This window comes from Rhincodon typus, chromosome 24 (genome assembly GCF_021869965.1).
Source record: "Rhincodon typus isolate 14 chromosome 24, sRhiTyp1.1, whole genome shotgun sequence".
Classification (NCBI taxonomy): Eukaryota; Metazoa; Chordata; class Chondrichthyes; order Orectolobiformes; family Rhincodontidae; genus Rhincodon; species Rhincodon typus.
Genome location: NC_063355.1, coordinates 46,524,614 through 46,536,599, shown reverse-complemented (window position 1 = coordinate 46,536,599; position 11,986 = coordinate 46,524,614). Strand labels below are relative to the sequence as shown.

At 41.8% G+C, this 11,986-nt stretch overlaps 1 protein-coding gene across 2 annotated transcripts in view; it reads right to left on the bottom strand.

The window, feature by feature from the left end:
• Positions 1 to 878: 878 nt before the first annotated feature.
• gtf2h3 (general transcription factor IIH, polypeptide 3) overlaps positions 879 to 11,986 on the bottom strand; it is a 75,123-nt gene continuing 64,015 nt past the window's right edge. For both annotated transcript variants that reach the window (XM_020535532.2, XM_020535533.2), the window contains 8 exons: positions 10,997 to 11,026; positions 8,741 to 8,769; positions 8,315 to 8,389; positions 5,910 to 5,963; positions 3,391 to 3,459; positions 1,515 to 1,650; positions 1,396 to 1,432; positions 879 to 1,308 (listed from right to left, as the gene is read on the bottom strand). In XM_020535532.2, coding sequence (XP_020391121.1) covers positions 1,221 to 1,308; positions 1,396 to 1,432; positions 1,515 to 1,650; positions 3,391 to 3,459; positions 5,910 to 5,963; positions 8,315 to 8,389; positions 8,741 to 8,769; positions 10,997 to 11,026 — 518 coding nt within the window. In that variant the 3' untranslated portion in view covers positions 879 to 1,220. The remainder of the gene's footprint in view (positions 1,309 to 1,395; positions 1,433 to 1,514; positions 1,651 to 3,390; positions 3,460 to 5,909; positions 5,964 to 8,314; positions 8,390 to 8,740; positions 8,770 to 10,996; positions 11,027 to 11,986) is intronic.

Sequence of the window (11,986 nt, the reverse complement as noted above, 5' to 3'; positions counted from 1 at the left end):
TCTGTCCCATTTAGCACAGTGATAGTGCCACACAACATGATGGAGGTCATTCTCAATGTCAAGGCAGGACGTCATCTCCACAAGCTTTTTTTCTGATGAAGGGTCTAGGCCCAAAACGTCAGCCTCTCTGCTCCTGTGATGCTGCTTGGCCTGCTGTGTTTGTCCAGCCCTGCACCTTGTTGTCTCGGATTCTCCAGCATCTGCAGTTCCTACTATCTCTGATTCAATTAATCTCTTCTGTTGTTTTCCTCCCTCTTCCCATGCCGGATATCGGTCCCTGGTTTAGATTTGAAGGTATACAGGGGAACATTAACACATTGCAGCTCCTCCCTCACCTATATAGAAAAACTCAAGAATGAATTGTGACTGATATCCCACTTAATGGATCTAGGGTTGTAATAAAGTTTACTTGGTCCCTTCAGATTCCAACACCAAGGAAAGAAAATTTCTCAAAAGTAAATGGACGGAACTAGGTTCAATCCCCACACCTCACTATGCTGGTTTTAGCTGAGCTTATAGAGACCAAAGTCATGTAATATCTCACCGTTTCACAACCTCATCAGGTTCATAGGAGTGGAATTCTTGCTCCTTCTCTGATCTATAAAGCAAGAGAAACTTCTAAAACCAAACAAAAGCCAAAAGAACTGTGGATGCTGTAAATTAGGAACAAAAACCGAAGTTGCTGGAAGTTCAGCAGGTCTGGCAGCATCTGTGAAGAAAAATTCAACGTTAACGTTTTGGTTCCAGACACGAAATGTTAACTCTGATTTTTTTTCACAGTTGCTGCCAGACCTGCTGAATTTCCAGCAATTTCTGTCTAAAACCAAACAGTGGAAAGGAGCTGAAACAGGGAACGGCAGTAATTCTGAACTGTGAAGTGGCACCAATGAACTTTTAATTCCAATAACATCTTTTCCAGGGCAGAATCTATACTGTGTATCTATTCTGCAACCAACATCAGAATTTTCAAAAAGTGAGACGACAAATTGGTCAAAGAAACTTTGAAAATTGGGTGTTTTACAATTCTGTGAATAATTCAACCATACGCTATGAAGAGTTTAACACTGTGTTACAGTCTCAACTCCTCCTGCTTTTATATTGCAGCAGTAACAGAGGGAATGTTGTGGTTCTGGATTACTGTACCAATTCCAGCAAATACTTGAAGCAGGTAAAAGTGAAGAAAGAAGAAAGGCCGACTGAATGATTCTTGTCCACTGACGTCAGCTCGTCAAGTAGTTCTGTGTTGAGAGTTTTGGCTTCTTTTTCTTGGTTTTCATTACAGGTGGCAGAGCAATTCTGAAAGCAGTCCTGATTAAAAAAAACATTGTCACCAGATCATACAAAATCAATCATTTATTCAAAAATATTCAAACAAAAGAATCGAATAATACTCACTCGCACGTAGTGCAAATGGGACTGAAGTTGCAAAATACTGATAAATTAAAGAGAGAAATTAATTAATAACTAATCACTGGTCAATCAATTAAAAAAAAACTAGCTATACTGAAACTCACTTGATAAGCAGACCGAACACACATAACCAATTTCAATCAGATTACGGTGGCAGAAACAGGCAGCTCGATAATCCACGTGAACTGGAGGAGGGAGGACAAGCTGAGACCTCTGCTCAGGGTCTGGTAAAAAGACCCACTGAGAGGAAAAATATACAAACGGTTAGAAGATTAAATTTTTAAAAACTACAAGAACTTACTATTTTGATAAATGTTTGCTGAATCATGTATCAATGGCTATGGAGCAATGGCAGGTAAATGAAATTGAGGCACAGATGAGCCATGATCTAAATGAGTGGAAGTTCAGGATACAGACGAGTGTGAGCTGATGCATTTTAGCAAGTCTAATGCATCAAGGGAATACATGGTAAAAGGTAGGATCGTACAAAGTACAGGGGATCAGGGGGACCCTGGGCTGCATGTTCACTTATCCTTGAAGGCAAAAGGAGGGGTGGATAAGGTTGTTAAAAAGACTTAAGGGACACTTGCCTTTATTAGTTGAGGCATCAAATATAAAAACAGGAAGATTATCTTGGAACTATATAATATATTAAGTTAGCCACAGCTGGAGTACTGTGTGCAGTTCTGGTTACAAAGCTACTGAAAGGATGTCACTGCAGTCGAGAAGGTGCAGAGGAGATTCACAAGGATGTTGCCTGGGCTGGAACCTTTCAGTTATCAAAAAGAGACTAGATAGGCTGGTATTATTTTCCTTAGAGCTGAGAAGGCTGAAGGGGGATTTGATTGAGGTGTACAAAATTATTAGGGGTAGAGATAGGGCAGATAGGAAATATTTACCCTTAGGAGAGGAGTCAGTAACCAGGGAATGTAGATTTAAGGTAAAGGGCAGGAGCTTTAGAGGAGATTTAAGGAAGATTCTTTTCACCCAGTGGTGGGTATCTGGAACTCAGACTGAAAGGGTGGTACAGGTGGGACCATCATAACATTTAAGAACTATTTAAATAAACACTTGAAATGCTATAGCAGACAAGACTATGGGGCAAGTGCTGTAAAGAATATTTTTTATTCATTCACGGGATGAAGGCATCACTGGCTAGGCCAGCATTTATTCCACATCTCTAATTACCCAGAAGGCAGTTAAGAGTCAACCACATTGCTATGGATCCAGAGGCACATGTAAGGAAGACCAGGTAAGAATGGCAGTTTCCTTCCCTAAAGGACACGAGTGAACCAGATGGGTTGTTCTGACAATTGATTCATTGTTGTCATTAGACTCTTAATTTCAGATTTAATACTTATTTAATTCAAATTCCAACATGTGACGGTGCGTTTCTAACTCGGGTCCCCAAAACATTACCTGGGTGTCTGGATTAACTGTCCAGTAATAATACCACTGGGCCATCTGCTCCCCTTAGCAGGATAAGAATGGATAGGTGCTTGATGACCAGTGCAGACATGATGGGTCAAGGGCATTTTGCTATGCTGTAAAACTCCACTGATTCAAAATTTGTAGAAGGAATTGCAAAAAACAATGGGTTCTTGCCATTCATGTTTTATTTTCAGAGTTTCTTGGGAACTGCAAAAAGCCCACACCTGTCCCAGCCATTCACCCATGTACATTCCGCACTGCTAAACAAAATCAGTAGGAAGCAACAAAAATAAAACAAAGAACTGCTGATGCTGGGGATCTGAAATAAGAAAAGCAGAAATTGTTGGAGAAACTCAGCAGATCTGGCAGCATTTGTGGAGAGAAAATAGAATTAACGTTTCAAGTCTTGTCTGGGTCACTGGACTGAATGTTAACTTTGTTTTTCTCTCTCAACACATAATGCCAGACCTGCTGGGTTTCACCAGCAATTTCTATTTTTGTTCATTTTGGGAATGAAGCAAGTTCTGTTTTTAAGTAATTATAACTTACCAGTAAATACTGTGAGAGTGAGAGCATCTGTGGTATTTTTAAATATAACCCTCCAGTTATATCAGAAGCCTGTAGACAAAAGAAATTGAATAAAACTGTTCAATGAAAGGTTTAAAAACCTTAATGATTTGTGCTAGATCAGATTCCAGTATCCAAGTTTTATGGGCTCCATTAAGCCACACACAGAGGATTCACATGGTGGGGGGACTGCCCACTAGACACAGGAATCCTGCTGAATATGAACCCAAAATTCTGAATGTGTTTCCTTATCTATTCACTGGCAATGTACAGAGCAGGCTTTCAATCATGACAGAGAGAGAGAGATCTTGGGGTGCTTATCCACAGATCCATCAAGATGGCAGGACAGGATAATAGGGTTAACAATTAAGCAGGCCATACAGGACACTTGCCTCTATCAGTTGAGGCATTGATTATAAGAGCTGTATAAGACTCCGGTTAAACCACTGCTGGAGTACTGTTTGCATTTTTGGTCCCCATGCTATAGGCATTTGCATTGGAGAGGGTGCAGAGGAGAATCACCAGGATGTTGCCTGGATTAGAGCAGTTTAGCAATGAAGAGGTTGGAAAGGCTTGGGTTGTTTTCTTTCTAGCAGATAAGGTTGAGCGGGCAACATGACTGAGGTGCATAAGATTATGAGGGGCACGGACAAGGACGGATAGGAAGCAGCTGTTCATCTTAGTTGAAGGGTCAATAATCAACAGCAAAATTTTAAGGAGGTTTACAGAGGATTTCAGGAAAGGTTTACTTCACCCAGAGGGTGGTGGTAATCTGGAATGCACTGCCTGGGAAGGGAGTAAAGGTTATGAGGTTTCCTGCCTCTAAGTACTTAATGAGCACTTGAAATGTTACAACATTCAAGGCTCTGGGCCAAGTGCTGGAGGGTAGGATTGGCACAGACTTGATGGGTCAAAGGGCCTCTTCTGGGCTGTATGACTTTATAATAAGTAAACCTGGTGACATCCAGGTTTCCACAGGCAATAGAGATCAATGATCAGCAATTCCTGTGAGTCAATGGCAATCTCCACCTGTCTTTCAACCATAAAAGTCTCCAAGAAATAATAGAATTAAACAGGGCAGATGTGTGGGTTGGTTAGCTCAATTGCTTACAACATGGAGCAGAATAAAACCAACAGTGCTAGTTCAATTCAATACTGGCTCAGATTATTCATGGAGCCCTGTCTCCTCACCTTGCTCCACAGTTGCTGAGGGCTGCTGCCCCTCCAGCTATATAGCCAACAGTCTCTGTCTCTCTCTCTGCCTCTGTCACCACCCCCACACCCCCCCTACCATTCTTGTGGGCTATGCCTAATTAACTAAACAGAACAGGGCAGCTCAGTGAGAACACAGGGTTCTGTATGGGACTCCACATTAGGTGGCAAACATTAAGTGCTCCTGAAGTGCTCTACTGTTACTATTTTTCAACCAATTAATGTTGGCAGAAATTTTAAAAAGTCACTTTTTCCAAGGTTGGAGTTTGTGTACATGTCTTGCTCTGCGGAAGGCTTTTAGTTTAGAGATGTAAATAATAACTTACTTGAGGTTGTTGACTTGCTCGCTGAGCTGGGGGTTTGTTCTCGTTCAGATATTTCATCACCATGCTAGGTAACATCATCAGTGGAGCCTCTGACGAAGCGATGTTATTCTACTCCGCTTGGAATTTATACTGTCCGGTCCGTTACGGTGAGTACTGTCATTTCTGGTCCTGTTCTGTATGGGTTTGTATATTGGGTCCAATTCTGTATGTTTGTTGATTGCATTATGGATTGAGAATTCCTCTAGGAATTCCTGTGTGTGTCTATGTTTGGCTTGTGCTACTTTAGTTACGTTGTCCCAGTTAAACCGATGGCCTTCATTGTCCGAGTGTACCGATATTAGGGAAAGTTTGTCGTGTTGTTTTGCTGCTAGCTGATGTTCGTGTATTCTGATGGCTAGTTTCCTTCTTGTCACGCTACGACAAACACTCACAAAGATTAAAGACCCGATTCCCACAACATGCAGAACCAACGTGGTTTACAACATATCATGCAACGACTGCCACAAACATTACGTTGGACAGGCAGGAAGGAAACTAGCCATCGGAATACATGAACATCAGCTAGTGACACGACGAACTTTCCTTAATACCAGTACACTCGGACAATGAAGGCCATCAGTTTAACTGGGACAATGTAACCACAGTAGCCCAAGCCAAACATAGACATGCACGGGAATTCCTGGAGGCATGGTTCTCCAATGCCATCAACAAACACACAGAATTGGATCCTGTAGACAAACCCATACAAAACAAAACTGGAAATGACACAACTCACCACAACGGACCGGACAGTATAAATTCCAAGCAGAGTAGAACAATATTGCTTCATTGGAGGCCCCACTGATGATATTACCCAGCATGGTGATGAAACGTCGGAACAAAAACAAGCCAGCTTGGCAAACAAGTCATCAACCTCACCCACAACCCGAGCTACAAATCTTTGCAAAAACCTTAAAAACTTACTTGCTGCAGTAACCCAGATTCAGAGTCCAAAACACATGCATCAATCAAAATATTCTGAAAAAGAGAAAATAACCAAATATTTCATAATGCAAAATTACAGTAACATGCACTGACCCAAAACTCCTCTCTCTCCACCAATGGCACACAGTGGCAGCAATGTGTACTGAATACCGCAACTTTTGCTGTTCCATTTTATGTTCCCTAAGTATATCTTTAAGAGACACACTAATGACATCAGTGTTTCATGGCATGTGACCCAAAGGTATAAAGATCTCAGACTCTATTTTACCATGGATCACCCTAAGCATGACATTCTACTGGAAGCAGACTCCTCTGTTGTAGCCTCATAGCTTAACACTAGCTCAGACACTTCCACGGCTGAGGAATGTAGGCATTTGTTGGAATCATCGGTCCCCCAATATCCATAAAAGACCAAAGAACTGCAGATGCTGGAAACAGAAACAAAATCCTAAATTGCTGGAAAAACTCAGAAGTTCAAGCAGCATCTGTGGAGAGAAAGCCCCAATGACCTTTCTTCGGAACTGACAGTAGCTAACTAACTAGCAACTAGCTGTCCTGAAGAACGGTCACTGGAGCTGAAACATTAACTCTGTTTTCTCTCCACAGATGCTGCCTGACCTGCTGAGTTTTTTCCAGTAATTTAGGATTTTGCTGCCCACAATGTCAATGCCCTGTTTACATCACGGGGGATAACATACCTTCCAGCGTCAGATAAAACACTCTCATGAAGGCAAATCCTTACTACTCACCAAGGCTCATTTGATAGCTCCTTCCAAACCCTCAATCTTTATCATCTAGAAGAATACAAACAGCAAGTACACGGAACACTATCCACAGCATAAGGGCTGCAGCTGTTCAGGCAGGCAGCTTACTGCCAACTTCTCAAGGGGCAGTTCAGGACGGACAACAAATGCTGGGTCATCTGTCTAAAAGAATAAGTGATTTCAGCATGGAGTCTAGTACCCAAGACCTATTGGAATGTCATGCAAACTTCCACTTGGCTGAAGAATGCTCTCCATAGGCTGAGATTTTAAATTAACAACAACGCTGTTGTACAAATAAAAGAAAGCAGTATGATGTAATTTCTACCCATGGACTGGTGTGCATCACACGTTATGAGAACCACACACCCCACTCCAAGTACAAACCTATACCCAAAACAGAAAGTTTTTTCATGTTTTACAATGGCTTTTTAATCTCTGAGATATAATTTGGAAGATTCTGTAACAATAAAAGGAATTCAATTTTATTTTATGAACAATATTATTACACCTGATATTCCCACTGTGTTAACTGTGACAAAACAAAGCTTTAATAGTCTGGTCAACAGCAATTAGAGATTGGGCAATAAGTGTTTGTGTTGCCAGTGATGTCCAAATCTATTGAAAGATTGAAAAAAAAAAATCTGCCCTTGGGAGCTGGTTGCACCACGGACCATGATACTAGTCCTTACAGATCAGCAACTTCCAAAAGTGGGATACCATCTTGAAGCAGAGAGAGTTTAGACTTGCAACCCTAACAATCTTCTACCTCCCTATACACAACAGGAATGGAGGAAAAAAATGTCAAAACTTTGAGCTTATTTTGCAAATAACAAATCCTGTCTATTTATTCATTGTTGCACATGGTTCAGAGTGTAGCAAACTTGTTTCCAAACTCAGGACGAGTACATGATCCAGGCTGACAGTGCAGCTCTGCTCTAATGGAGGGCAATTTTCTGGATGAGACAATCAAAACAAAAGGGAAAAAGCAGGGAATGTCTCCCCTAGAGTCCTGGCCAATATACACCCCTTGACTAAACATCGCTAAAATAGATAATCTGGTTATTATCACATTGCTATTAGCAGGAGCTTCCTGTGTCAATTGGTTGGCACGTTTTCAACATTCAAAAAGTGACTACACTTCAATGGTTGTGAGGAGTTTCAGGAAGTCTTGATGTGAAAGGTGCTACAGAAATGGGAATTCTTTGCCATAACTCCCCACCTTCATAAATGACCATTTTAGGTTTATTTCTGTATGATCCAAATTTTTTTATTTATTCATTCACTTGCGAGACATAGGCATCATCGGCCAGCAGCCTATGCACTGTAGGTAGACCCACAATGTCCTTACAGAGGGAATTCCAAGAATTTGACCCAGTGACAGTGACAGAACGGCGATATATTTCCAAGTCAGGACAGTGAGTGGCTTTGAGGGGAACTTGCAGGTGGTGGTGTTCCCATGCTGCTCTTGTCCTTCCAGATGGGAGTGGTCATGGGTTTGGAAGGTGCTGTCCAAAGATCTCTGGCAAATTTCTTAGGCATCTTGTAGATAGTACACACCACAGCTACTGAGTCCAGTTTTCAGAATATTAAGCGTGACTAAATGAAGTACAGAAAATCTACCTGTTTCTGTGCTGCAAAGATAACATTCATAAAATTCATATATTGAGCAGCAGAGTCCTCAGCAGCTTTAATAACCTATGAGGGAGAAACAAACAAAATGAACACAAACTAAAGAGACACCAGCACAGCGTTCTATTAATAGATGGTAAAGGTTTAGATACAGCAAACATATGACTGATTTGTTGGAGGGGTTGCAGACCCCAGTTGAAAGTTCTCCTCTCCCCACCCTCCATTCATTCTGGCTTCAGACCTCCACGCTCCCACTTTTGGGCTGGATGCTCAAGAGATGTGCATGGACACCATAAGTTGATCATTCCACAGCTCATTTCAGAGAGCTTGAATTAAATGCTGGCCCAGTGCAGCAGCACACACCCTTTACAAAAAAGGCACAACAAACTTCGACCACAGTAGGTGCAGAATACTTACCAATATTCGGGAATTCAGCTCTTGCCCAACTGTATTATTTGGGGGGAGAAAGAAAACTCTTGTAACAAAATATAGGCTGTAATTTACAAAATAAACTCAAAAATATTACTAAGTCTGGACACAATCAACACCATCATTATACCTAACACTGTCTCACACGACTTGCTTATAACATTTAAACTAAAATAGCTTACAAGTGAAATGTCATCGGATCAGGAGGTCATCCTGCCCTCAAATCTATTCTACTAGTCAACTGGAACATGGCAGACCTGTATCTTAACTCCAGTGACCCTTTTGGTTTTAAAACTTAATATCCTGATCAAACAAAATTCAATATATTTCAGTTTTGTAAAGTTCAACTGAACCCCATTCTCAGACACATTCTGGGGGAGGCCAATTAGCTTAACTTTGGTAGTGGGGAAAATGCTTGAATCTATTATTAAGGAAGAAATAGCAAGACATCTAGATATAAATTATCCCATTGGGAACACCCAGCACGGGTTCATGAAGGGTAGGTCATGTTTAACTAATTTGATGGAATTCTTTGAGGACATTACTTGCATGGAGGACAATAGGGAACCTGTGGATGTGGTGTATCTGGATTTCCAGAAGGCGTTTGACAAGGTGCCACACCAAAGGCTGCTACATAAGATAAAGTTGCATGGTATTACAGGTAATATATTGGCATGGATAGAGGATTGGTTGACCAGTAGAAAGCAAAGAGTAGGGGTAAATGGGTGTTTTTCTGGTTGGCGGTCAGTGGCTAATGGTGTGCCTCAGGGATCAGTGTTGGGACCGCAATTGTTTACAATTTACATAGATGATTCAGAGTTGCAGACTAAGCGTGGTATGTCAAAATTTGCAGATGACACTAAGGTGAGTGGTAGAGCAAAGTGTGCAGAAGACACTGAAAGTCTGCAGAGGGATATAGATAGTCTAAGCGAGTGAGCAAAGGTCTGGCAGATGGAGTACAATGTTGATAAATGTGAGGTCATCCATTTTGGTAGGAATAACAGCAAAATGGACTATGTTTTAAATGGTAAAAAATTGCAGAATGCTACTGTGCAGAGGGACTTGGGTGTCCTTGTGCATGAATCGCTAAAAGTAGGACTGCAGGTGCAGCAGGTAATTAAAAAGGCAAACGGAATTTTGTCTGCCATTGCTAGAGGGATGGAGTTTAAAAACAGGGAGGCTATGCTGCAGCTGTATAGGGTCCTGGTGAGGCCACACCTGGAGTACTGTGTGCAGTTTTGGTCTCCTTACTTGAGAAGAGATATACAAGCACTGGAGGGGGTGCAGTGGAGATTCACTCGGTTGATTCCAGAGTTGAGAGGGTTGGATTATGAGGAGAGACTGTGTAGACTGGGATTATACTCATTGGAATTCAGAAGAATGAGGGGAGATCTTATAGAAACATATAAGATTATGAAGGGAATAGATAAGGTGGAGGCAGGGAGGTTGTTTCCGCTAGCAGGTGAAACTAGGACTAGAGGGCATTGCCTCAAAATAAAGGGAAGCAGATGTAGGACTGAGGTCAGGAGGAACTTCTTCACCCAAAGGGTTGTGAATCTGTGAAATTCCCTGCTCAGTGAAGCGGTTGAACCTGCCTCGCTGAATGTTTTTAAGGCAAGGCGAGATAGATTTTTGAACAGTAAAGGAATTAAGGGTTAAGGTGAGCGGGCGGGTAAGTGGAGCTGAGTCTCAAAAAAATCAGCCATGATCTTATTAAATGGCGGGGCAGGCTCGAGGGGCCGGATGGCGTACTCCTGCTCCTAGTTCTTATGTTCTTATGTCCCAGATTTCCATTATCCTCTGTGTGAAGAAGTGCTTCTTGTCATCACCCTGAACCATTAAAGCTCTAATTTTAAGATTATGCCCCACTATTTTGAATTCCTCCAGCAAAGGAAACAGTTTCTATTGACTTATCAAATCTTTTCAAATATTGCAGCCAGCTCATGGGCGTCAAGGCTCGCAGGTTATGGTAATTCCCATTGAGCAGTCGTGAATGTGTACAGCAGCCTTGGATGTCATTCAAATCTAGGTATCTTTGAATGTCTTAACTATTTTTGGCAGGATTTTATAATTCACTACCTCCTCAATAAGAAGAGAGTGAAGTATTTTAGACTGATAACATAAAACAAACAAGATTAATTAGTTCAATTCAAAAGAAATTAATTTATCCAAAGCAGTGCACCCCCTTTTGTTAGTCATAGTCAACTAAGAACAGTAACATAAAAGATCAGTAAGCAATAATACCTTCCAACTCTTTATTCACCTTGTAAATATCTTAGTTTACAAGTGTCAAGCAAAATGTCAACAGAACAATGATAAAGAGATCAGAAATATTCTGAGACAACAGTGGGCTAAAATATATTGTTCAATAAACTAAACTAGGAACTGTGATTCACTTTCAGCCCAGATTGCACTAGAAACAGATGAAACAGCCAAATATGCTGATTACTTATCAGAGGGAATTCTTTGAACAGTATGAGGGAAAATTGATTTCCATCAGTAATTTAAAAGAAAAATTCACTCATGGGACCTGGGTGTCGCTGGCTGGCCAGCATTTACTTCCTATCCCTAGTTGCACCTTGAGAAGGTGGCGATGAGTTGCATTCTTGAACAGTAGCTGTCCATGTGCAAACCGACAATGAGGTTGACCCACAATGCCATTAGGGAGGGAATTGCAAGATTTTGACCCAGCGACACTGGAGAAATGGCAATATATTTCCAAGTCAGGATGGTGGTGAATGACTTGGAGGGGAAGTTGCAAGGGGTGGTGTTCCTGTGTGTCTGCTACCCCTGTCCTTCTAGATGGAAGTGGTTGTGGGTTTGGACGGTGCTGTCTGAGGATCTTTGGTGAATTTCTGCAGTGCATCTTATAGATAGTACACACTGCTGCTACTGAATGTCGGTGGTGGAGGGAGTGGATGCTTGTGGATGTGGTGCCAATCAAGCAGCTGCTTTGTCCTGGATGATGTCAGGCTTGTTGAATGTTGTCGGAGCTACCCCCATCCAGGCAAGTGGGGAGTACTCCATGACACTCTTGACTTGTGCCTTGTAGATGGTGGACAGGCTTCGGGGAGTCAGGAGGTAAGTTACTCGTTGCAGTATTCCTAGCCTCTGACCTGCTCTTGTAGCCACAGTGATAGTAGGAACTGCAGATGCTGGAGAATCTGAGATAACAAGGTGCAGAGCTGGATGAACACAGCAGGCCAAGCAGCATCAGAGAAGCAGAAAGCTGAC